This window comes from Megalops cyprinoides, chromosome 11, assembly GCF_013368585.1.
Source record: "Megalops cyprinoides isolate fMegCyp1 chromosome 11, fMegCyp1.pri, whole genome shotgun sequence".
NCBI classification, from domain to species: Eukaryota; Metazoa; Chordata; class Actinopteri; order Elopiformes; family Megalopidae; genus Megalops; species Megalops cyprinoides.
The window spans coordinates 17,455,509-17,482,871 of NC_050593.1; the positions used below are offsets into that span (position 1 = coordinate 17,455,509).

The following is a 27,363-nucleotide window of genomic DNA, read 5'->3' on the forward strand; positions in this document are numbered from 1 at the left end:
CACCTGTGTAGCCACAGAGGCAGACAAGTCTTCACGTTGTCTGCATACCTTAGCTTTAGTTAAGGGAAGTCTGTGGCTCTTCTCTCTGGGGCTCCTGCTGGCTGCTGTTCCTACACCCCCTAATCGGCCTGGGTAGCTGCCCAACACTCCCCTGAACCAATCCCGGGGGGGGGGAAGCACCCGAACACCTCCTGATCGGCACCCTGGTGCTTTTAGGAAGCCATATCTGGTTAGCCAGGCTTGCTCTTTTCTTACTTCAGCCTCCAAGGATGAAGAGATCACATTCCAAGATCCTGGGACTCCCTTACAGAAATATCCTCTTCCTAAAGTGTGTTCCTGAATGTATTGATGTGAACAGCATAGAGCTGTGTTATACCCTGATCACAGTGTTTTGGATATTTCAGGGCTTTTCTGTTTTACCTTGTCCCTTTCAACATAATGTTCTTTTCCTGTTGAATATGTTACCTTTGAGTTATATCCTTTTAATACCTAGTCTCCAGTAACAGCAGCCAGCACAACCCCTGAGAGCCAGGAAATGCCTTTCTTCATTGATACAAATTGTATCTTATTAACTTAAAGAAAGATTTTATATTTAAATGTATGAAATATATATGAATATATATGAACACTCAAAATATATGAATTTATGTATAGTCGTTAGTCACATTTGTAACTATTATCGAAGAGATATTTTGGGAAGCAATTTAATTAAATTAAGTGTTTAATTTTAATGAGGAGCACCAAATTGTGAAATGAGTTTCAGAGGGAAAGAGCATTAGATGCATTCTCTCCTCTAAGAATATATTGTGGAAAGGAGAACAGGGCTGCCAATCAATTTCAAATATATGAGCACTCTGTAAAAAAAAAAAATGAACAACTTTATCTAGGTTTATAAATTTGGGTAATAATTAAGAGTCTATTTCATATATTCACTCAATGAATCTGCTAATAGTATTAATAATGACATCTACATTGGTCCACTGGTCTACGTGGCCTACATTGACCAGTAATCATTGTTTCTGTAGTGTTTCCAAATTTCTATCCACACCACTGATTTCTACAGTATGCGGTCACAATTTGTTAATGATTGTCATGTGTCTGTTTTATAAAATCTTATTTTATTATTTTTCGTAAAAAAAATATACAAATTTATGTTCAATTTTACAGTAAAAACAAAACTGTATGGTTGGCAACCCTGGTCAGTGAGGAAAGGATATTGAAGAGTTTTTTCAGTATTTGGTGGAGTGATGCTTTATTAACTTCAATTGTCATAGTGATTGATCACTCTGATGTGACACTAACAGAGATACTGGCCTTTATATAGCACGTGTCCCCATATTTGTACTTTAACATGTGGAAGTGAAACCAGCTCCACCAAGATATCAAAAGTTGAGGGATAGATGCCCGTATAGGATTTCCAGGTTTGGCGATTACTGTGTTCGGCAAGATCCTGTGCCTACAAAACAAAAAGTGAAGTCCGTTCATTTTTTCTTCCACATGTACACATACAAGTATTTCATGACCCTTTTGATTCTCCGTTCTTGAGTGAACGTGCAAACTGGCCAGTGACAGTGAAAGGGTCTGATGTCCGAGCACCTTTTTAAATATGAAGAGCCTTCTCTCTGGCCGCGCAACACTGTGTGTTGCCATGGGCAGGGACGTGGGTATAGAGTAAATGCTTCTACATAGCATTGTGCTTATTGACACATCCCATAATAATCTGAACCATGTTCAGCAAACTATTATTCATGTTTTTTTTTATTAATATTACTGTTGAAAATGTGTAAATTCAGCTAACAGCTTGATGCTAAGTATATGCCTTTGTTGAAGTTCTGTGTTCTTGGTTTTTCTCTAGCTTTTCAACTCCATCGTTCAGTACTGTGACTTGTTTACACTCTTCATACTTCATTTTAATGCATATGACATTTGTGTTGATTCACAAGTTTATAAAGAGCATAGATAGTTTTTGATTGTAATTTTTTCAACGTAAAAATGTGACAGCATTTTCATTGTAACATTCACTGTGATGTAGGATTTACTTTTCATTTTTGTTACTGGTGTGCTTTATTGCATCTATGCTGAAAATCGTTTTGCTTCAGTATGGAACTTCCGAACAAAGATATTTTTTCTAAAATCATTTCCGAAAAACTAATGTGGGGATGTATTCAGCATTTATTTGAAGACCAAAGCCACTGGTAGAATAGAATAAAATATGGTAAATGACGTTTTTCTTCCTTTTCCTTACATAGAGCAAACATGTAGACCAGTGTTCCTATGATCTTGTCAATCTAGACATGCCTTTTGTAAACTCATACTTCAATACTTTGAATTAAACAGAAAATAGGCAAGACTACTTGTGAAGTATGTTGCCTCACCGTGAGATTTGAAAAACACTGAAATCCTGGTACTTAGACAATTGAGGCTGTGCAGCACGTAAGAAAGGCTGTTTAAGAATATAAGGTCATACTGTATTTCTTCAACATTTTCCCATTCCCACTATGATATGCCTGTAATTTCTGAATGGGTATTAATGTGATAAAATTCTACAAAGTGGTAGAAGACCCGCCACTCTGGCATTCTGGAGAAAGCTTTTGAAAGAATATATTATTGTCTTTACAGTGCAGATGTGCTACTGTGTACATACTAAAGCCCAACTGAGTTCTGGTAGGGTTTTTTGTTTTTTGAGTGAAGCAAGTTGCCAAACATATATTGCTGGTGAATTGCAGGAACATACTATATAATACATACTTCAATTAATTTCAGTATTCTCTTTTATAACAGTGATAACTGATGTCTGCTGACATTGTTTTATTGTTCTAGGCCAATTGACCTGTAATTCCACAAAAAAATTATTTGCGTAGTTCTGCTACCAGCAAGTTCAAGGCTGAAGAATTGATTAATTGTGAGGGATCATAACAGGAAAAACATGAGGAGTTAAACTAATTGCCCTGAGCGTTTTAACCTTAATCCTTGTTTAAAAAAAGAACTGGGCATTACTTGAATATGTAGCGTGAGCAAGTAACTGAGCTGGTCAGTTTTACAGTGTTTTGAAATGGTGTGTTCTGTATTTTTCTTCCATTGAGATGTTTTTGTAAAGAAAATCCACTGAAATGTGAATTTGGAGCATTCAGAATAAAATGGACTTGCCTTTATTCTTTTCTGTGTTTTAGATGAAAAACAGCTCAGTCATTCTAATTAAAGACATATAACACATGCCATGTTAAGCCACTTGTTTACAAGCAAGGCAAACGCTAAGGTGAATACTATTTTTGATTCATTTTAAGGACATAAACTTACACGTAGAAACCAAATGAGAAAGACAGGAAGTAGATGTAGATTTGTTTTCAATACCCAGTGGTTGCTCTTCCAGAAATGCATCAGGAAGTGTGATTTATATCAAGTTCACAGTCTCTCACCTCCCTTTAATATACATCTTTCAGACATACAAGAATCAAAACCAGTTGATATGCATTTGATATCTTTAATGTTAACCAACAGATATTTTTCAAAATAGTTACTATTGATTATACACAATGAATGTGTGGTACTTTTGAGGGAGAGGAGGGGGAAATGAAGCCATTTAAAATGTAAAACTATTTAGTGCTCTATACTGCCTTCGGCACCTCCCCTCCCTCAACAAGAGAAAACCAATGACAAAAAAGGAGAATGCAAGTGAGAACATTTTCCCTGCTTGCTTGGAAAATTACTCAATCAGTGTTCAGGGAATAAGCTCTGTTACACTATTATGGCTAGAGATACATGAACACAGACAAACAAACAGAAATCATGACAACTAGCTTCAGCACTCATGTCTCAACAATGTGGTGTATTTTGGAGATTTCCATCTTGAGCTACGAAGCCAAAATGAACATGGGTCCAGTGCCCCCCCCCACCCCACTGAGAATCTCCAAAATCAAAATATTGACCTTGTTTAGGTTTACTGATATTTGAACATGAGGGGACAGAAGACCGAGAAAGTGTTTGTTTCAGGATTGACTTCACATAGAAGACAGAACTGAACATGTCACAGCCCAAACTGTATCAGATTCGTTCAGTCAAATCATACACCTTCCCACTAATCCCGTTGTCCATTTTTTTTTTTTGCATTTTCCCACACACTTAATATAATGTGAACAGCCATCAGTTCGCTTGAGGATAAAAACCTCCAATGGCATCTTGTTTTAGAAACTGGTTGTTCTACTTTTATTCCAGACAACACAATCAGTTGGAAGCGGAGAATTTGCTTTGACATGGCATGTACAACCGCAGTGAACGATGCCCTCAGAGGAAAAGTTAAACTGAGGCCAGAGGCCGCAGTGATCAGTCACAGACATGTTCACACAAATACTCCTGAAAGCTCTCCTCTCACAGCCCCTCCTTACCAGTCACCTCCAGCGGCTAGATTCACCCAGTCAGCATCTGCTGCCAACCAGCTATCATAACAAATCTTGCTGCAATTACATAAGAAATAACACATCTGACGATCCTGTGATCTTATCTGGAGGCATGAGGGAGGGAAGAGACGAGAAAGGGCTACAGAGGAAATGAACAGCATGGGCTTCAAACGCAGGTCTAGATGATGATGTAGGCCTAAAAATGGTGACGGAAGGCCAATGCCATTAGAAATATGGCCACCGCCGTCAAAGAGAGGAGGAGGAAGACGGTGCAGGTCCTGTCTCACCTCCTGGGGGTTTGGACAGGCCCTGTCCCTGTGTTCCAGAGGGGGTCTGGGCAGGTCCTGTCCTGTGTTCCTGGCTCCCTGCCCTCTATTGGAGGTGCTTTTGGAGCAGGCCAAGATCCTGGCAGGCTAGGTGCCAGCTCGTGTGCACTCGTACTGGTTTTGCAAAGTGACAAACTGTTAAAGGGTCACACGAGGCAGCGCCGTGCGGTGTTGACAGTGAAAAGACACTGACACCAGAGGGGGACGCCGTGGGTCCCTTCTGAAAACAACAGAGAAGACAGAGGTGGAAGGAGCGGCCGCAACTGAAGTGCAAACATATCAGTGGAGAGCAACAAGAGGTGTTCTAAATCTGCATCACATGAAAGAGCTTGTCAGGCCGTACGCTGATGAGCCAGGAGTCCCACTGTCTGAGACCATATGTAGCCAACACTGGCCTTAGGCCTTCAGCCAGTCACAGCTCCCCAATGCATCCGTGATTTGTGCTAATTCTCACTGCCCCCTTGCAACAGACTGACATGCTGTTAAAGGGGCATATTTATGTATCACAAAGTTTCACACCAGTGAAATAGGCGATAATCTCTGTGAGATGTCCAGGCCTGGATGGTTATTCCCTTCAGAATCCTCTCATATGCACAGCATTTTCTGCCAAGAAGGCAACATGCATGCAAAGCAACTTAAAAAAATACCCTAATGTATATCACATCTTAAAAAATGTTAAAAACATGTATCACTGCCACCAGAAACAAAGAAAAAACACTAACTAATGTGCATCACTGTCTCAAAAAAAGAAAAAAAAATACCAGATGAAACCAGATGCTACCATGTGCACCCTGGAGTGGGGAATACAGGCCAGCCAATACGTAACATTCACCTTTTGCATAATTGCTTTCAGCGATGATATCATGTTATAGCAAATGTCATAGCAATGTCATGAAAATGCAATGTGTTGGCTTCAGTGATGTTGTGGGAACCCCCAGCAGCGTAGGAAATGCTGCAATATTTGTATGCACCCATCGCTCTGACACAACGTGAGAAGAGCTAGTCTCAAACCTATGACCACCACGTAGCTCACCAGCTTTCATTTCAACATCTAACACTGACAGTGTACTGCTTTAGTATAAATAAAAATAGAACATTTTTATATTTCATATTATTTATACAAAAATGTATAACATTTATACAATTTATACCACCCCTCCCACAGCAACATTGGTTTTCTGTCAAAAGCAAAGCATCGAGGCTGAAGGTTAAATTCAGTTTTCAAATGCAATGCTGAGAGTGTTCACTGTTCACAGTCCCTTCAACCTGGGTCACCTGGAGAAGGGGCTCTGTTTCACCTCCCCTAAGCCAGCCTCTCAGCCAATATGTTTCATTCTTACACACTGCATTTCACACCGCAATTTCCATCTGAAATCAAATATTTGCTTTTTTAAATGATCGGAACAAGCAGCAGGCCCTGATCACTTAGCCTGCGAGACTGAAAGTCAACTCATACAGAGTGTTTGATTGGCCAGTCACCATTTACAGGATTGAGGTAGTGAGCTGTCCTCTTCTCAGGACTGACGTTTTCATATGCTCTCCCGCCAGAAAGGCCCTTTGTTTCCACACACAAACACACACACACACACACACACACACACACACACACACACAAACAAACACTCCAAACAACCATGGCCCACATAGAGGATGGAGCTTGTCTATGGCCACTGGGCCCAACGTTGATTTCTCACCCTCTAAACACACCATCACACAGACAGATGGAAACACACACCAGCTGACAGAGATGGACATCCCTTGGCTCTAAAAATCGGCCCAGGCATGTCCATCCTCACAGTAGGCCTTTGTGAGCGGGCAGGCAAAGAAAACCATCTATAATGACTGGTCAGGAAACACAGAGACCGGGACCATGCAGGAGGGCATGTCAGAGTGGGGGGAGGGGCAGCGCTCGCAATGGAAATGATTCCAGGGCTCTGACTCTCAGATGCTGAGTTCAAACAGTAAAAAGGTTCTGAATCTGCATCCAGAAGTCAGAGCAAGGTCAGAACCCTTTCACCATCTCAGCTCTGAGTCCTTGAATCAGAACAGAGTTCAAACGGTAAAACAGCCCTGACTTTGCTCCAAGTCACGGATGCAGAGTTCAGATGGTAAAAGCGCTGACTCTGCATCTCAGAGTCAAAGAACGGTTAGAGCCCTTTTACCATTTGAACTCTGAATCTGAGAGTCAGAGCAGAGCTGACACAGTAAAAGACCTCTGATCCTGCTCAAAGTCATAGCTGCAGAGTTCAAATGGTACAAGGACTGTGACTGTTTTCTGAGGCAAATGATTTGAGAAGGCAGTTGATGATTGTGTGTGAAGAGCACTAAAATTCATATTCCAATGGTTATTATAAGAGCCCTATGTGCCACTTTCCTTTGTCCAAAGTACTCAAGACTGGCTCCTGGCCCACAGATGACTGCCCCAATGCAGGAAAGACAGGCTCAAATAAAAAAAAAAACTTGCAAAAACAAGTATCTCGCATTGCTTTTGAACACAGGTCCAAACTCATTAACCAGGACTCAGTGACTCAACCTCAAAAGTCAACAATCAGGACGGCAAACAGTGTGTTAAATAAGTGTGTGCGACACGATCCTCAAAAAAATGTACATCTTATCAGCTGAAGACGAAAATTTGCTAGCAACATCAAAAAGCTAGAAGTAGCTGTTTTTTAATAAAAGCAACATTTTTTTTCTTAGTTTTTTTTTTTTTTACTTCCCTTCCATTTTTCTTTACCACATCAGATGCGGAGGTAAATTATTACTTACAATACCATAAAAAGTTTATATTGACAGGATATGCTGCTTGCTCTTGACTTAACAATTCCAAACTTAAATGAGAGGAGCTCTGCATGTTAAGCAGCGTAACTGGCTGACCAGTGGAGGACAGGACTTTGGCAAGGCGTAGGGGGGGGGGCGGGGTGTCAGCCACAACTCTCTAGCCTCTCTGCAGGGGTGGTGGGGCCGGGGGGCTGTACACGGAAGGAGGGGCGTCGCCGCGCCGGGACGCCGCTCACATGGACTCGAACTCGTCGATGCGCTGCTTGGTGTTGCCCTGGCGGATCTGGCGGAGGGTCTTGTACTTGTCCCGCCCCGCCCTCACATTCTCCGCGTGCAGCATATCGTTCTGCGTCTTCTTGGTGTCGTCCCGCGCCTGGGCGAGCTCGGAGCTCAGCGCCTGAGGGGACGGCAGAGAACGAGGGCGTGAAGAAAGGGGGTTGGGGGGGTGGGGGAGGAAGGCCGAGAGAGGGGTAGAAAAAGGGAGGGGGATTGTGAGGGGTGGAAAAGGGGGAGGGGGATGGGAGGGGGATGGAGAGGGGTAGAGAGAGATGGAGGAGGGTGGAAGGGGATGGAGAAAAGTGGAGGGAGCAAAGAAGGACATGGAATGAGTGGAGATGGGTAGAGGGCAATGGAGGGGGAGAGATGTGGAGATGGGTAAACATGGGCAGGAGAGGGGTGGAGGTGAGAGAAGGGGTGAAAAAGGGGGATGGGAGGGAATAAGATGGGCAGAGATAGGCAGTAGGGCAGGAAATACATAGGGAGGTGGAGAGATGAAAGTGTGTTGAAGCAATGTCCACCAACGTCATCAAAGCAATCAATCAATAAACCAAGCTGTAGGCTCATTAATGTGACAAGATTTATACTGCTTTGATCTTCCGGGACATTTAACATGTTAAAGATTCGCTGAGTTCGTTAGTGATAATGGGCACACTATACAAAGAGTGTACGATGAGCGCAAAATGAGCGTGAAACAGAAAACAGAAGCAGGGGAGAGAAGGTAGCGGAGGAAGAGGAAGTTGTGTCAGAGGTTAAAGGTCGGGGAGGTTACGCACCTGCAGCTGCTTTTTCACACGCTCGTTCTTCTGGGCCTCGGTGAGACGCTCCTCCTCGTTGCGGTGGTGCGTCACGCCGTCGCTGGACAGCTCGGCGCTGGCCTCGGCGCTGTTCTCGTCCTGCTCGTCGTGCTCGTTCTCGGCCGGGCCGCCGGCGGGGGCGGGCGGAGCGCTCACCACGCTCTTCAGCTCCTCCTTGGTCCTCTCCAGGTCCTCCTGAGCAGACAGGGCCTGGGAGAGCGGAGGAGAGATGCGTACTGTACCCCACAGAAACCACTGCATACTCCATGTCACTCTCCATCTCTCTCTCGCTCTCTCTCTCACACACACACACACACACACACACACCACACACCAGACGTTCTCCAAGAGACACCAAACAACACCTCTCCCTCACACACACATGGTGGCAAGCCAAACCTCTACATTGCATCATATTTAAGAGATGATGTGTATGTACTAGGGAATGTTTTGGGCTAGTGCATGTATTTGCATGTAGTCCACCCTAACATTAAGGGATGTAACTACAATACTTGTAGGGGCTGTACCACATGTGCTTAAGGTAACTTGCACAGGCAGGCAGACTTGCATCAAAATAATATACCATACTGATTAATAAGGTATGAAACACTTCTCATCCAGTCAGATGCTTTTCCACAATTTATACTAGTATGGCTGTCACCGTGGTGACTTGGCAACACTAATCAAGCATGGGTGATGTAATCTCCTGTAACCGTGGAGACATGCATGTGAAGATAAAGTCGTTACTTTTTGTTGCCATTCTGTAGCTTCCTCTTCTTTTTTCCTCTTGGCTTCTTCCAGTAAAGCGATTCTGGCGGTGAATTCTCCCAGCTCAGCTGCCTGCAAGCAAGAAGCACACTTTTACCACAGCAGTGAGGGTGGGCGGCTGTGGTGCACGGACGTTAGAGTTGCAGCTAATCAATAACGTTAACTTTAAAGTATGGACTACCGCCACACATGCATCACACACAACTAACCATGAAATTAAAGTCTTTGCAGCCTGAGTGAATCTACTAAGTGGCTGCATTGAAACCGACAGCTATATAGTGAACAGAAGCTCAGTGGCGATTTTAACTTGAACTCATATAGACAGAATTGATGAATCTGACAAACTGCAGACAACTCTGAACGTGAGGCGCTGCAGGCAGACAGGAGAGCACACAGCTGCCGTTAATGACTCATGCACACCATGGGTGGGTGCTGAGCATGCTCACCCACCCCAAGACAGACACACACACACGAAGACACACACACACACACACACACACACACAGAAACACACAGAGACACACACACACGCAGACACACACACACACACAGAAACACACAGAGACACACACACACAGACACACACATACACACACACAGAAACACACACACAGAAACACACAGAGACACACACACACGCAGACACACACACACACAGAAACACACAGAGACACACACACACAGACACACACATACACACACACAGAAACACACGCAGACACACACACACACACACACACACACACACACACAGACACACACACACACCAGTTGCTCCTGATTCTTCATCTGGTCTGCAGCCTGCTTTGCCAGTGCAGCCTTGGCCTCCTCTGCAGCCTGCCGCTCCTGCTCCAGCCTCTCGGCCTCCTCCTTGGCCCTCTTCTTCTCCTGGTCCAGCTCCAGGGCCCGGCGTGTCTGCTCCTCTAGTTCTGCCGTACACATACAGGTGGCAGGGCTCTGAGTACCGCTAGTATGTTTGGTCAGCGACGCAGCTAATTTTTGACCAGAGTCATTCTTCTACCTTACAGAGTGAGTACCTGCCTGAATGTTACTGGAGAAAGCAAAAACAGCAAAAACAGACTCTCTTGCCTGGCTGTGACCAATTGTCACTGACATGCAGGAGTTTTGAGGTTACATGTTTTTATTCAGGGAAATAAAAATGATGTGAGTTAAAGTAATGCCTAATATCATTTTAAACCTGAGTGAGTTTCTTCCATAACCTTTCCAAGTTTGCAAGGAGTTTCCCATGAGTCCTGGTAAGAGTCAGAGCATGTACATTGAAATCAAACAATAATACCTTAGATCATAGTGTCTCAAATTCCTACAAACAACAAGAATATGCTCTTCCAAATACCTATTGGGCTGCAGAGCTGCACATGGTGTTTAAATATTTCCACCAATTTCTGTTAAGAACAGGGTAGGGATTCTAAAGCAGTGAGGGAAGGCCAACGACCAATTATAAAATATCATTCAATAATAACAATATAGCTCCCCCTCATAAAAGAATGAGTACTGGAATTATGGCACCTGCTTTATAACCTTATGGAGCAGCGTGAAGTGGTGTGCACCATGAGTCCCAGATAGTTAGCAGTTCCTGAGGTGGGGACACACAGTACAGCTCCCCAATTTCAAAGCATCAGCCACAGCTCCCTGATTCTGCAATAATACTGTAATACTGCACATATCTAGGTAATACAGTCAGACCAGCAACAATTTCTGAGAGCTGTAATACATGTACTAGCAGTAAGAGATCATATTTCAAAGAATCACTCGCCTACTGGCACCTGTACTGAAAGTGTGAATTACTCCGCCAGTGGGAGACCCATTCAGAAAGCCCTGTAAGTGCAAACTGTGTGGCTAATCCAAGCTTGTTCATATGTGTTTTACATTAGTATTAAACAATTTTTCCACTGAGCACAGTGAACACTGAGGACCAACACAACATCACATCTGAACGCCATCAGATATTTGCTTTGCGTTATCAATAGTAAGAGAGAGCAGGGAAGACATTACTGAATGCACAGGGAGTATCTGCGGGAAATGTCAGGAAATAAGAGATCAGATTGTGAAGGGGATTCTGTGACTGCATAAGGCAGTGGCTTTCAATGGAACGCTAGCCTCTCACTTCTTACTGACATCACAACCTCCCACGGCTGGGAGTGGGGTCACTCTTACATTTTCTTTCATTAAGTTATGGTTTCGTACTGTTTTCCTTTTTAATGTGCTCTGACATCTTGTGATGACACACTGTCCAATAACACAGTGTAATATGTTTTCTTACAATGACAGAGTCATTGTAAGAAGGCCAATATCTAGCAAGGCCAATATCTAGCAAAACACTGAAAGAGCAGGATGGTGGGACTAATAGAAATGGACATGAATGCAAAAAAACTCGCACCATTATAAATCACGTCTGTTACAACCATTTCACACACTCTATCGCAAACTGCGCTGCTTCTCACATCTGCTATGATCAGTGTTCCGTACCTCTGTTCCGGGGAAATTCTGATGAAATTCTAATGGAATTCTGATCAGGAAACTGCTGTGGAACCTTTACCAAGAAACATTCAGGGTCTGTTCTATGATGACTGTTCCTAGATTAAATATTTGTGGTTATTCTCATATGCCAGGCTTTTTTGCATGTCTCACTTGAGTGTTTTTCAATGTTTTGGATACAGACTAAAAGTATGCACCCACAAAGCTCTTAAAATGGGCAGCAGTTGAATTAATGCAAACGTCCCTGGAACACCAGACACCCTTGCCTGGATCTTGGCAGCCAACAGATTCAATCCTCAAGAGGATTTACTCCTCTTTGCAGAACACAGTCACAAGACACACACTGTGATTACTAAAGCTGAGTGGATACTTCCGAGAAAACAAAACAGCTCTGGAACAGAGATGACAGTATTCTTAAATAAAATGAGCTGGCTATATTCACTGTTCACAGAAGGTGAAATCCTACCCTCCTACCCCATAGAGGCTTGTGAAGATTTTCACAAAGGTGCAAACTTGAAACGTTCACAAAAGCAGGAAAGTGTTGCCAAGCCATTGGACAATTTACCAGCCAGCTACACAAAATATTCCCACTGCCTTCTGAGGGCTTGGACTTTTGGTGGTTTGATGCCAGGATGTACCCAGACATAAGCTGAAGCAACTACATGGCCAGGACCAAGAGCATTTGTTATTTTCAGCATACCTGGGATTGCAGTGTGGACTGGTGCAACTTCCAGGTCTTCAGAGAAGGGCCGGCATCATAAATTGCCACCTTGTGCGCTGGAAAGCCATAGATACAGTTCTGCACTACACTGTCAACCCCATACCATCTAAACAAGGCCTGGGGTTTTTTCATGCCACACCCTCATGATCTGCCAGCTGGATCTTGTCTCTGCTGCCTTTGCCATTGCCACAAAGAGAGGGTTTTGTAATATTTTGCTCCAGATCTCTAGCCAGCTAGGTAGCTAGCTGGCAAAGTGGTCTGAGACACTTTGTGACTTTTCGCACCTGATACTGTTTAAAGTGTAGGGAATTTTGCTGTCAAAAGGACCACTGAATCACCACACTGACCTCCCATTTCAGGCGATAGCATTAACATAATGTGTTACAAAAATGTTTTCCTTTTGATTTTTCTAGCAAAGTAGTTATTGTTTTCAGAGAAAACCTAAGATCTTACTGTGTATGTGTGTAAGACCAAAGAATAAAGCGCAATAAGGTAGCCAAATTCATTGAACATATTGCTATTTATCAGATGTTCACTAATCAATGGAGTGTATCACACAGTCTGTGTCTCCATGCTTCAGACTCAGCAACGCCTCTACTTCCTCCGCAAACTGAGGAGAGCCAGAGCCCCAGTTCCCATCATGTGCTCCTTCTACCGAGGCACCATTGAGAGCATCCTTACCAACTGCATCACTGTGTGGTTTGGGAGCTGCACCACCGCCAACAGGAGAACCCTGCAGCGCATAGTGGATGCAGCAGAAAAGATCTCTGGTGCCTCACTCCCCTCCCCCCTGGACATCTACGACACACGCCTAGCGCGTAAAGCACAGAGCATTGCTGCCGACCCCACTCATCCTTCGCACACGCTCTTCAGTCCCCTCCCATCGGGGAGGAGATTCAGAAGCCTCCAGGCCCGTACCTCAAGGTTGAAGGACAGCTTCATCCACCAGGCTGTTAGGAAGTTGAACTCTCTTCCCTCCCTCAACCATCTGCTCCAACACAGGACTGAGCTTTGAACCCCCCCCCCCCCCCCCCCCCCCATACTGAAGCCTGGACTATTCTCCACCCAAAAAAATGTTACTTATCAAGTAACATTTTTTTGAGAAATGGGAAAAAAGTCACTCCTGCAGTTCCACTCTCCCCAACTCTGACGCATCACTCATAAGAATTCTGCGGCATCCCTGGGCACAATGCCTGGAACATGGGCTGTACCCAGCATCTCTGCACAGCTGCACCAATTTTCTTTTATAGAATGATTTTGCAAATCTTTGCAGGGTGTGTTTGTTAGTTTGTGGGCCAGCTTCCATGTAATTCACTCATCCACTGACGTCCGGCACTGTACCCTCAAGCCGTGTCACATTCCATGTTCCCATTCCCCTTTTGATCGCTCTTTTAGTGAAAGGGCGTGTTCAGGGAAGGACACTGCTCATTGGATTTGAATCATTCTGGCTGATGCTAAAACTACATCACACACATCACACACCTACGTCACACACCAAGCAGCAGTGTGGTGTTGTGGTTAAGAGGAGGGCTCATAGCCGAAAGGTTGCCAGTTCAATTCCCCGCTGTGGCACTTCTGCCGTACCCTTGGGCAAGGTACTTACCATACAATTGCCTCAGTAAATACACAGCTGTATAAATGGAAAACATGTAAAACTGTAACCTATGTAACTCGCTCTGGATAAGAGCATCCGCTACATGACAATGATGTAATGTAATCTCAAGGGAAGTATACACGTATAACATTCAGCCACTGTGAAGCAATTCCTTGCACCTCATTTTAGCAGATAAGGCACACGTCAGAGAGCTCATGTGAAAGCAGTGCACATACACTGAGAGCTAAAAGAGCACTGCTGTCGCTTTGCTTTGTTTAGGCATTTACTGCTCTCTTGATCTGAGATCTTTATAAATAAATATAGGATCTCAAGCTTTTTATGAAAAGAAGGGAGGCAATATGGCACTGTGTCTCAGGGCCCAGACAGGCTGTGGGCATCCATAATGAAACTGTCCCGGGCCATACAATAAAAGCAGTTACCTTTCTGTGCCTTTAGCGTCTGCTCTTCGATCTGCCTCAGACGCTCCATCAGCTCCTCCTTCTCTCGCTCTATCCTCTCCTTCTCTTTCTCCGCATACTCGCGTTTCTTCTTCTCATTTTCTAGCTGTGCCCTGGAAAACAAAGAGGGAGGAAATATTAACACAGGTAGTGGCTAGCGTGGCTAGCGATATACAAGAGTATTCTCAATTCTAAGGCCTAGCTGGTCTTCAAACTGCTCTCTTACACACAGCCCAGCTGGCCTTCATACTATTCTGACACACAGCCTTGCTGGCTTTCCCACTTCCCTGGCAATGCTACTGGTTTGTTCACTGAACCCACGTTAATTTCAACCACTCATCTGGCAGCATTAACTCAGTACCACACTGCCCTCTGCTGGTTAGACTGACACATAACAATGGATGTCTGTTCTATATTATTGTGCCATGCTGTGCAGCACGTATGTCATAATGTCGTACAGCTGCATCATCTGTGCCATGCCAAGTAGTTGTACAGCTGTGTTGTGATATGTCACACAGATGTGTAGCTGTGTTACGTCATGTGATGCGGTCACAGAGCTGCGTTGTGTCATACAGCTCTGCTGCTGCGTCCGGTACCTCTCCAGCTGCTTCTGGTGCTTCTCCTCCCTGGCCTGGGCCTTCATCTGCTGGACCTCGATGGTGTCGGGCTTCCTCCTCCTCATGTACAGCTCATGGTTCCCCATGCAGAGGGCCAGGATGCGCTTGTTTATCCGCAACCGAGGTGCATAGAACACAAAGTCCTGTCGGGGGGGGAGCAGAGATTACACGATGCTGAAACCCCACCAACAGCTCGGCTCTTACTCTCTTCCTCTGAGAGAGCTCCTACAGCACACACATCGAATCTGCACACAAAAATTATACATCCAATAATATCTCTCACAAATATACTGTTATGTTGCACACATCTATCAGAATTATCACACCTCTGCACACATCGATTCCCCTCACAATAATATACCAACTGTCACACCGCAGAAATATCACACTAGATATTTACCAACTCAAACAACACTGTTATATTATATCTATGGTCTATGAATGCAAATATTTAGTTAAGCGTTCAGTTCAATCCATTTCAAAAGTTGATATTAGTTATCAGTAAAATTTGACATTGATCATTCAATGTAATTCACCAAAAATAAGCCACCCTATTTTGTCTTACAGATACAGTGTAGTCCATCAACAGTAAGGCTTTTAAAATGAATACTGTGGTGCTTGTGGACCAACCAAATGAAAGGAACTGAGAGAAAGAAGTCCCTGTAAAGCTAAATGGCCCGATGACACGCTACAGAAATAAAAAAATATAATGTCACCATTAGCTAGGAGTCAGTGAAGCCTTTGAACTCTTTTGAACGTGTCAAGGCTCTAGCTTTGTTTTCACCACGTTTACCAATCGCAGAAACACACCCTGTATAAGTAACAATACCTGCCTTAAAATGCTGCTCCCAAATGCCAGACTGAGTGGCATGCCCAGTCACAATGATCAGATCTGCTGCATGTGAACCAAGCACAGCCTCTCCCTCTACCCGGCACAGGTGCGAGATTCTGCAGAGTGCCGCATGTAGAAAGCTACGTGCAGACCCTCCTTCCATACGTTCATGCCTATACTGAAACTCTGAGTCCAGACAGGGACCCTTGGTAAGTGCAGGTTCATTTAGTGTGTTCACCACTACCTTCACAGTCTGTGAACAAACACTGATGACTCTATGTATTAATCCAGTTGCCATCAAAGCAAAAAGAACGCTTGCTCAAATTCCACTGTAATTGTTTCCCAAGAGAAGCTGCTGACTCAGAAAGGTCTGGGAGGCATGAATTGTGTGCACGTCCTTTCAAGGCCTCCCTCGGGACTGTAGTTTTATGCAAATCAAGTAGAGCATTTAATGTATCTTCATCTGGAAAACACTGGAAATTTAAGCTTTAAAACCTGTTCAATGCGCTATAAATGAAAAGCCTTCCTTTACTCGAGGTGCAAGGTGCAAAAGAACTGAGAGGAAAATGTGTCTTAGACTTACTGGAGCTTTCTTGTCGATAGGTTTAATGACAAACTTCTTATCATTGAAAGAAATGTTTCTGATCTCACTCCAGGGAAAACCAATCTTTGGTGTCAGTCTGGATAAAAAGGAAAAAAGCACCATTTAATATAACAAGAGACAGACAGGGCAACATTCAGGAGAGGCACAATTTCAACAAAAGCTCATTTTCAGCTTTATTCCTTAAGGCCCAATAATGGCAACATTCTGCAGGAGTGGAAAGAGGAACAGCCAGCAGAGGGCAATACAGTGCAAGTGTGTCCTCATTGTCCTCTGACTGCAATACTGAACACACCGATAGGACTTTGAGTTCAAACAGCACTCACAGGAAGAAGACAGATAGTTAATGACGGTTCAGCTTCAATATGGTGTCAGCTGAAGGTACATGCTATCGCTGTGGTCATTGTGCTTCCCCTATACACTTTAAATAACAAATCTTTCCTTTCATGTCAGAAGCTCCTGAAAAGGTAACATTCTATAATTTGAAGACATTATGAGCTTGCTTTTCATGCAGCAGTATGTTCACTGGTTTCTGTATACACACAGTGATACAGAGCTAAAAAACTATTTCTGAGTGGGAGCAAAAAATGTATGATTTCACCTGAGTTCTACAAACTTTTGTGCCGATCATTGTATATATCCATCAATGTATGCAATCTGTCAGGAGACAATGTAATGTCCTAGCATGCAATTATATCCCATAACCCATTCCACAATTCAGACCTCAGAATTATTTTTTTATCTGATAAATGCTCCTGTGCAGTTTCCCCTTTAAGGCAATCATACATTAATTTCTAAGAAAACTAACTGAGGAACATAATACAACATATAACTGAAAAGTGGCATGTGATAACCTTGAGGCTCCAAACCGATCTTTTATTAGATAGAACCCTCTTATTCCAAGGTCTGGATATACTACAATAGCAGATAGCCAGTAGCAGTGAAAATCCATTATATAACAGTACCGTCTGTAATGTCTGGTACGGGAAAAACTTAAAGTCTAATATCTCTGTATTATAGTATTTAAACTGTACTTCTGGCATACAGAAACCTCTAATTCTAAGATTGCTACATCACTTTAGACACAGAACAACCAGTAACACGATAACAATGGGCAGGGTTTTCCCTGTGTCTGGGGAAGAGCAAGGTGGTGCGTGCTGAAACGGTAAACAATCATTCCGGAGAACCGGTGCTGTGAGAAGCTAAGAACGCTGGTCTCCCACTGTAGAGGAGTGGTGCAGCGTGACATGAGAGCGTAGGGAGCCGTGTGCTCCCACACACAGGGCAGGTGTCACTTCCTGCAGAGGATGCACATCAACAGCTGTGTACTTGGAAGGCAGCACTGGGCTGCTTGCGAATCACAAAGATGCACTGTCATCGCCATTCGCTGAGCAAACACTTGCTTAGCAATGTGCAAAAACGGGCAGCATCAGAGACCGGGTAACATGCCAACGGTAAGCTGTGACAGACGCACTGCGGAGGGGATTTGCTACGAAAGCAACGTAAAGGAATGCTCCCAGCCTTAACTCCACAGGGGAACAGTGCTGAACAGCATTTTGAGCAATCCACTCTGGACTCGAGGGTAGCAGATTTGCATCGTTACATGAAATTGCATTTGTTTGCTTAGCAGACGCCCTTGTGCACTCCGACTTACAAAATGCACTTCTTGACATTCATTTCCACCTCTGGATATTAACAAGCAATTTAAGTTAGAGCACCTTTCTCACTCCCGCAACAGCAGTGTCCCTACTGGCACTGGAACCTGCAGCGTTCTGGTTAAAAGCTCTGGTGCTGCGCTGATAATGGTCCATTTTTTTGTGAGCTGCTGCACAGACGCAGACAGGTGGAAAGCTCTGGCCCCGGTTAACCAGCGGCCGGCCCACTCACTTGTCCTCGTGCTCGTAGATGTTGAGGCCCAGAGAGTCCACCCCCAGCCACAGCTCTGTTCCTTTCTTGTTCTTGATTTCAAAGTAGTTGACGCCGTACATCTCCAAGTCCTGTGCTATCTTCAGATACTCCATCATCGCGTCCTCTCTGCTCAAACACAGTTAAGCAGCATTTAAACAACCATCCCAACAGTACGACAACAGGTTTACAAATTATTTTCTATTGTGTCTATTATTAAGCACAATAGAACATTTTATAAGGAAGCAAGCTACAAAATGTGGAAAAGGCACACAACCTCAGGAATTACAATATATTATATGCACTATCTCGTGAGCTCAGTTTTATACATGAAGACTCATAGGCTTCCAAACACACTCACTCACTGACTGACACACACACACACACACACACACACACACACACAGTACCTAAGCATTCCTCTGTGTTCTGCATGCCAGGCCTGGATCCTCTCCTCCCACTGTTCCTTTGTAAGCTTATGCTGCTCCAGAACCCTGCAGACCACAGCCAGAGACACAGTCATGCACACATACACCCTGCAGAACACAGCCAGAGACACAGTCATTCACACAGACACCCTGCAGAACACAGCCACAGACACAGTCATTCACACAGACACCCTGCAAACACAGCCAGAGACACAGTCATTCACACAGACACCCTGCAGAACACAGCCAGAGACACAGTCATGCACACAGACACCCTGCAGAACACAGCCAGAGATACAGTCACACACACACAGGAACCCTGAAGAATACAACCAGAGACACAGCCACACAGAAAACAGTAGACACCTGATAATAACAAGCCAAAGCTTCTTGAACAGACTTTGGAATAAAATGTAATTAACAAGATAATTCACTGGAAGGCCATAAAAGCTTCCAGAGGCCCAGTGGATGTTTCAATGCAGACTGAGTAGTGCAGGCTGTTTTTACTCAGTGGTCACTCAGCAGTACAGAGAGCCAACTGCAGGAGCTCAGCAACCTGACGCTAAAGTCACCCAACAGAACACACCCAAATGACACTATTATCATCCTGCAGACCACACCCAAATGACACTATTATCATCCTGCAGACTATACCCAAATGAAGCTAATATCACCCTGAAGAGCACACCCAAAAGGAGCTGATACTACCCAGCAGAGCACAGCCAAATAAGGCTAATATCACCTGTACCGCTCAACACACTGGGACTGTAGTGATCCAGTTGAGTATGGCAAGTGCAGCGTACTGTCACCTGCTGCAGGTCAACAGATTGTAACGTAAAGTCACCTGGAAGATGCCAGGATGGAGAGTATCTTTATATTTGTCACATTCATTGGCATGACTAATGATGTTGAAGCCAATAGGTACCACAGTCCTTTCTTTGTTTGTCTTTTACTTGAACTAAAGAAGTATACAGAGTAGCAACCCAGGAACCCAGGATGGAAATGCAAGGTGTACCAAAAACTTGTGCTATAACTACATGAGAGGAGGATGGTAATCCTGACGCCTCAGATCTGGGGCAGCTGGTAGCACTGCCTCTTACCTCTGAGGCAGCAGCCGGTCGTTTGTGAGGTAGCCTGGCTTGTGAACCTCCCTGTTGAAGTCGGCATACTTGGCCTGGACTGAGTATGAGGCTAGGAGCACAGCAGTCTCCGGGGGGCAGTAGTTCTCATCGTTCAGGATGGCGTCCTTCACCTACAGGGATTACCGTGACAGAGAGATTCATGTTACCCCCCTCAGAACTCCATAAGGTGCAGTTTGAGGGGCTCCAGAGGGAGTAGGAGCAGTGAGAAGAGCGTATAGCATCTGAGACCTCAAACACACACTGACACATGCTTTAAACCACTGCCCTCAGGCAGTCAATACCAGGTACTTCAGAAGTTACAGGGTGAGTAACAACGGCACCTCTTCTTTAACAGTCAGGCCTCTGAAGCAGTATAAAAAGTAGAGACTGAGATATGTTAACTCTGTGTGTATGCTGTATGTCACCGAACAACTGCAACTGTATGACTATACTGTAGGTGTCAGTGTGGGGTGTATACGTGTGTGTACGTGTGTGTGTGTAAGGGTGTCTGTTATAAATATTTATAACAGAAAGTGGTAAATGGTGTACTTTTGTTAATGATTTATATCACTGTGTTATTTCACCTATACAATTCACTGATGCGTAAATCCTACTTTGCTTATTAGTGATCAAATTAATATTCTTGAGAGATTATATTATCTACTGTACTTTGCATTTTATCATTTTTATTGATATGGTACTGAATTCCTACCGATATGCATTTTTTTAATTTGTTATTTCTGCTATGCTGAAAACATATTATGAATGGAAATGGATAATGAAGACGGTCTTAATTTAGTTTGGCCCAACTTCAGGAGTTTGACAGGCAGGAAACAGCATTCCATTTCCATCTCTTCCATTTAGTCGGGCCCCAAAGAGGTCTCATGATAACCTCACTGACTCTCCTCACCTGCAGAAAGAAGAGGCGCTGGGTGATCTCCTGGATCAGCTCCTCAGACACGTCCTCTGGGAAGAACTTGGCCCGGAACTTGAACTGGAGCGGGTTTTCCTTCTTCACGTCCTGCTGGGTCACCTGGTACAAAGATCACGTGTATCAAAAAAAAGTGATCTTGGTCATATTAAAAAAAAAAGACCTCATCGTGTCAACATCCAAAAATATACTCTTTGCTTTCGAGCTGAAAGGCAGCTGAAAACCTTGAAGACATGCACAGTTCGGGCAATGTGGACATCCTACAGTTAAGACAGTGGCCTCACTAAAAAGGCCATTCCCAATGACGGCCAGCTATAGGTGTGGTGGTGGTGAAAGTGGGTCATTATACTGTAGGTACATTTGGCTACCTAGGACTGAATGCAGTAAGACTGTGGCTACTTCAGAGAAGCAGGCTGTGTTTATGAAGCTAACAAAGGAGAGAGTAGCCTAGCATAATGGCACGCAAATGCTGGAATCTCCCACCAAAGAGTGCTTAAAACCAGCACCGTAAGATCTCTCTCTTATTTTACGGGCTTTTTCTGTGTACTTACTTCTTAGCTACAAGTGAATAGACACAGGAAAACACATGCAAAGAGAGTTACCAATTACCTTACAAAAAAGAACAAACAATGCAACAGGGTATTAAAAACAGTTAAGCAGGATTGCTTTTCCACCTAGCTGGTTACTTAGCTGCTAACCAAGTAACCAGGTGCTCTTTCATACTTCTGACTAGCATTGCACTGGTTGCTACTGTGTTTGTTTACTATCATGACAGCTGTGATGTGGAAAAGGGATGAAAACATGACCTCCCTCTGTAGCAAACTGCACCTCAAGATAATCTAAGGAAGGACACTAAGAATCTCCAGCTCCTCTCCTCCCCCTGCTTCCATGTTGACATGGCTACGGCTGGTGCACACAGTGAACCTGCCGCTGTTCACACAAATCCATACAGGGAACTCTCACACACAGGTGAGCTTCCGAGCAAACAACAGGTAATTACAGTGTACTGACAACAGGCTCACACAGAGATAATAATAACATAAGTGGTCACGGCTAGCTCGTATAATAGTAGTGCCTGTTCATACTGTGTTTAGCTGGCTCGCCAGATGGCTGCCCTTGGGTTAACTCTCCGCAGAAGAAGGAAATCATGAACCTTTGTAACGCGTTTTGTAACGCCTTTGTAAGAAACGTGATCAAAAAGTAGGTTTCACTAATAATAATAATAATAATGCATAATAGTAGCAACAACATTGTTGTGAGATGTTCAAGATTTGTAAGACACTTTAGAAACTTAAACTGAGTCTTCATGACGATCATTAAGTCAGCACATATTTTGCCATTAATGATTTCATGAATTTAGCAGCGGTAAATGTGCTCATAAAATGCACATGCCACCGGAGGGAGTCAGTGTGGGAAACCATTGTTGCACTTGACCTGTGTTACTTTAGAAAACACCTGGTGAAAATGGACAACGCAAGTGATACTGTAACAGTAATGTAACAATTTCCCTGGACTATAACCAGTTAACCAGTTAACTGAAGCAATTTAAGTTATCAGTTTGTTGTCATCAATGTAACATCCAGCTCAACCAATTCTTTGGTTCCTACCTTCAAACATCCATGTTCTAAAATGACAGACGCTTTGCCTAATTCTTAGCAGCAGATCGCACCTCTATATTTTCCACCTTCTGGTTAAAGACATTCTACCACAGATCATTGTGACAGTTCCATGCTGCTCAGCCTGCTGGGAGATCCACAGCTCTCAGCTTTTCTGCTCCAGCCAATGGGAGCAGGGGGGACATTGCGTGCGATCTTCTCTTCCTGTGGTGTTCTCAGGAAGTCTGTAAGAGAGCAGCTGTGAGAAGCTGGCCTCGCTGTAACGACTGCAGGAAAGCTCACCTTCTTGTTCAGTTTCAGCCACGTGGTGTAGCCCTTGCTGTCCACGTACTGCAGGCCGAAGAACCACACTTCCCGTAGACCCACCGTCTTTACTACCTGTCAGTGGCAGAACACACACAGCACTGAATTAAAACTCTGGCAACCGCGGAAACGGGCCCGTTTTCATCTGGGCAGAAAACGTCATGGGAACCACAGATTTCTTAACCTTGACCGTTTGGAGGAGGCAACTCAGATACCGTGGTGTCCATTGTCTGCCATCGTCTTCTGTTTCATCTACAGCCTGAGGTACAGTAACGCCCACGCACAGCCACGTGATACACAGCCGAGATCTCTGAGGCTGCTCCTGGAGGTGACGGTGACATCACTGCACTGTGATGATGACCTGACTGGCTCTTCATCCGCACGCTGGCCCTGTCACACACCACCATGAGCTGCAGCGTGCCTTTAGATCCTCCCCTTTCCCATGTGCTGGAACATCCCCTCTCATTGTAAATATCTCCGTACTCCCTCATTTAAACTCCCCTTCTTTTTCTACTCCTCAATATAAACAGCATAGTCATATATATTCTCCAAGCAGACACAGAAATGGATAAGCAAAGGGGGGTGGGGGGGGGAAGACACACCTCTCATTAACCCCTCCTGAGGATGGCTCATGTTTCACAGTATGTGGGGCGGCCAGCTCATAGCTGTTGCGTTCATATCATGCACCTGCTTCTATTTCCGTCAGCCAGTGCATGAGTGAAATCCTGAACAATCACTGTGCCATGAGGCCTGCTGCAGGGGAAAAAGTCACAGCAACACCGGAATTCTCTCATGGGGAAAGAACAGAAAAGGAAAAATAACTGCATCTCAGATTAAAGCATGACGTTGACGCATCGCAACTGATAATTTGACCAATGTGAAGCCATCAAAGTGCAGTGCTTCTGGACGGCAAAGCTTCCTGAGTGGCTCAAATCAGCTGTCAATCACGCTGAGATCCATGGTTTCGGTGTTTCACGACAAACATTTTTCCCTCACCAGAAAAAACCTCCCACTTTCCTTTTTTTTACCAGCTTGACTAACCATGAATACCCATGTACAATGTCATTGTAGCACAGAGTGCAAAAGCTTTTAACACAGCACAGAGCCTAGCCCAGGGATACAGACAGATACTGCAGCACAGAGTCCACTACAGGAATACAGACTGATACTGAAGCACAGAGTCCACTGCAATGAATACAGACTGAAACTGAAGCACAGAGTCCACTGCAATGAATACAGACTGATACTGAAGCACAGAGTCCACTACAGGAATACAGACTGATACTGAAGCACAGAGTCCACTGCAATGAATACAGACCGATACTGAAGCACAGAGTCCACTTCAATGAATACAGACCGATACTGAAGCACAGAGTCCACTGCAGGAATACAGACCGATACTGAAGCACAGAGTCCACTGCAGGAATACAGACCGATACTGAAGCACAGAGTCCACTGCAATGAATACAGACTGATAATGAAGCACAGAGTCCACTGCAGGAATACAGACCGATACTGAAGCACAGAGTCCACTGCAGGAATACAGACTGATACTGAAGCACAGAGTCCACTGCAGGAATACAGACCGATACACAACATTACAAGCCTGACACTTAAAATCATACAATGTTATTTTAAGTCAATACTGAAACACCTGTGCAACTATTTCACAAACTCTTAGCACAAACCAGTTTCAGGCAAAGACTGGACAAGATAATGAGGGAATGAGAAAATAAAACTAAATTCAATCTGCACAGTATTAAAACATGGAGTGCGTGATTAATGGGCTTCCGGCAGACAGCTCAGGCTTTGAATCCCCTTTCATACTGTGAATTCTTTACAAGGCTGGAGATTCTCATGGCAACAAGATGCGGACTGTGGAACGCAGGCACGCAGCATGCTGTCTCTGAACACACAGCGCGTGCAGCAGACTGAAGACTGAAGCAGGGATTTCGCATTCTGATGGCAATTAGAGCAAATAAGGCTCAGTGCTCTCTGGACCCCACACTGCTTCCCTGTAGGGGACAATGTCTTACTGCTGGGGTACTGCAGAGACTCTAGATAATAACATACACATATAATCTTGAATTTCATGATACCTCATAAAATAATTTTGAGAGGCCTTCTATTCAGGCTTACTAGTGGGTCATGGAAAACATTAAGAGGAAATTATTAATTTGTCATAGTGAGGTGGCTAGGCTAAGGCTTATTTCTTTTTAGCTGTACATGTTTTACCTGTGACAGGTAAATTACTCTGATTCGGGGCACCACCTTCAGCTGCTTTGAGAACTAAAACCATGAACACCACCGCTAACCTACTCTCATTAGCTCCTCTAGTGGCTCTTAGAGCAGGAGAATCTGCCTGAAAACCAGCAGTGAAACCCTGACCTTGACCTCACGTCGCCCTTCACAGCTCCTGCACCCATAATGCTTCACTGTCTCCACTGAGCTATGACACAAGCGCGTGCGCAAACGCAGGGGCGCAGGAGACATTTCTGAACGGTGACAAAACTACTTCGACCCTGTACTCTGCCACACGTGAGAACGGACAACAAAAAGCTTGTCAGGACCTCCCGGAATGCCACACCAACCAGACACTATCTCAGCTTTATTCGTTCCGTTAGTAAAGTAACATACTGCCTGCCTGTCTGCCTAGACAAGTAAGACGCTGCGCATGACCTCAGTCACACTCTGCCCTCAGGCTTCCTCAGAGGCCAGTGACAGGAGGAATCAGGAGAGAGTCCACACACACTCTGAGTGAGTCCCACAATCCCTGACGAGGGACAGGGGACACTCCTCCTCTCCTGTCCCTTACCTAGCCAGGGCTCTACTTAACTCCCCCCAAAAATAAGATAACCTTTCGTTCTTACCTTGTCTAGCTTGCCCAGACAGTCTTATCCTCCAACAAAAGGCCTGGGAAGCTAGATTAGCTTGTTCATGGATTGAATAATCATTCTGAACCAATAAATTATTCAGCTTGATTTAAAGTAAGATAAAAATGGCATAATAAAAAAATAAATGTTAAATACCGGCAAACCTATTTATGCTAGTGAAAACGTCTGAATTTTCACTTCTTAGCTGAAAATCACATGCGACAGGGGCTCCAGTTTTCATGTCCTCTAATTTTTAAGTTAATGCTCACACTCTCCTTTAATGAGTCTAAGTTAACATTGTTGCAGATTTCTTCTAAATGTATATGTGTATAGTTCCATATATACACAACACACACTATTCAAAAAAAGGGATTTTATTTCATCTCAATCAATCCAGTATATACTGAACTTATCTGAAGTGGATTCACGTGAGTCAATGACAAGAAAAAAATATTGCTGAAATACCACTACTACTGCTATTACTACAAATAATAATAATCATCATAATCATCATTTTAAAAAACAAATAGTGTGTCCTTGTCCACAAAAACCAACAAACATCATCAAAAAGAAAGCATCTTTGATTCACTTTGGACACTGAACCAGCCCACCTCATCAACCCCCCCCCAAGGCAAAGTGGTACACTCCATCCAGAGCCTCAGTGAACTCTAGCATAGCTGATCCATCCTCTGCGGCATCATTCATGTGCTGCTAGACACATGAACACAAACAGCACAGCAGATATATGGAAGTGACTGACAATCACAAAGCGCATTTGGGAAATTGCGGTTTACGCTTCAGTGCAAAAATCCTGCAAAAAAAAAAAAAAAAAAAGCTGGAAGTAGAGAGGCACACAGCTACACAGACAGAGCAGCACTGGCACCTATCTCCAAAGCTCACACACTTGCGTGCACACACACACACACACACACACACACACACACACACACACACACACGCACACACACAAAGGTGTCCTGTGTGGTATGAAAGTTTCTTGTTCCCCACGAAACAGCTATCTTCTCAATTCACTGCACTGAACGCACAGCAAGAGACTCAGCCAATCCCACCACACAGACACCGGCCTACAGCAGTGAGACTGAACTACCTGACCCCAGTCACCTCATAGTCTGCAATGTACTCATTATGTCAAAATCACAGAGAGAGAATCACCCCACACCCTCTACTCAGTCGTATCCTACCCAGCACTGGTGAAAACTACCCTTTCTCCCCTCTAACAATCAACAATGAACCTGCCGCCCCCGTCACCACACACATCAGTCTTTCACTCAAGTGTGCTCAGGACAGAGGCCTCTTTGATTCTGATCTGCTCCAGACAGTCCCCGTCCCTCACAGCAAGACAAGGACACACTATCTGGGATTATTCTAAAGGTCATCCGCTACAAGAAAAGACCCAGATAAAAATAAGACATAACCCATTAGTGTATAACCCTTTAGGCTTTTGTACTGGAATGTTATGACTCCCAAAAAACTCACAAAAGAACACAGCTCACAGCATCAATTAGCT

The 27,363-nt window shown here is 44.2% G+C and overlaps 1 protein-coding gene across 2 annotated transcripts in view; it reads right to left on the minus strand.

Annotated features, from left to right (window-relative positions):
• Positions 1–7,633: 7,633 nt before the first annotated feature.
• The window catches only part of LOC118785518 (radixin-like), a 34,432-nt gene continuing 14,702 nt past the window's right edge, over positions 7,634–27,363 (minus strand). Inside the window, exons 4-15 of one of the 2 annotated variants that reach the window (XM_036540230.1) lie at positions 22,942–23,037; positions 21,023–21,145; positions 20,092–20,243; positions 18,974–19,057; positions 18,546–18,692; positions 16,641–16,737; positions 15,205–15,368; positions 14,591–14,721; positions 10,108–10,268; positions 9,319–9,411; positions 8,551–8,781; positions 7,634–7,895 (exon numbers count right to left, since the gene is read on the minus strand). In XM_036540230.1, coding sequence (XP_036396123.1) covers positions 7,731–7,895; positions 8,551–8,781; positions 9,319–9,411; positions 10,108–10,268; positions 14,591–14,721; positions 15,205–15,368; positions 16,641–16,737; positions 18,546–18,692; positions 18,974–19,057; positions 20,092–20,243; positions 21,023–21,145; positions 22,942–23,037 — 1,644 coding nt within the window. In that variant the 3' untranslated portion in view covers positions 7,634–7,730. Of the gene's footprint in view, positions 7,896–8,550; positions 8,782–9,318; positions 9,412–10,107; positions 10,269–14,590; positions 14,722–14,834; positions 14,882–15,204; positions 15,369–16,640; positions 16,738–18,545; positions 18,693–18,973; positions 19,058–20,091; positions 20,244–21,022; positions 21,146–22,941; positions 23,038–27,363 lie in introns of those variants that run through there. The other variant, XM_036540229.1, reaches the window with a different exon arrangement.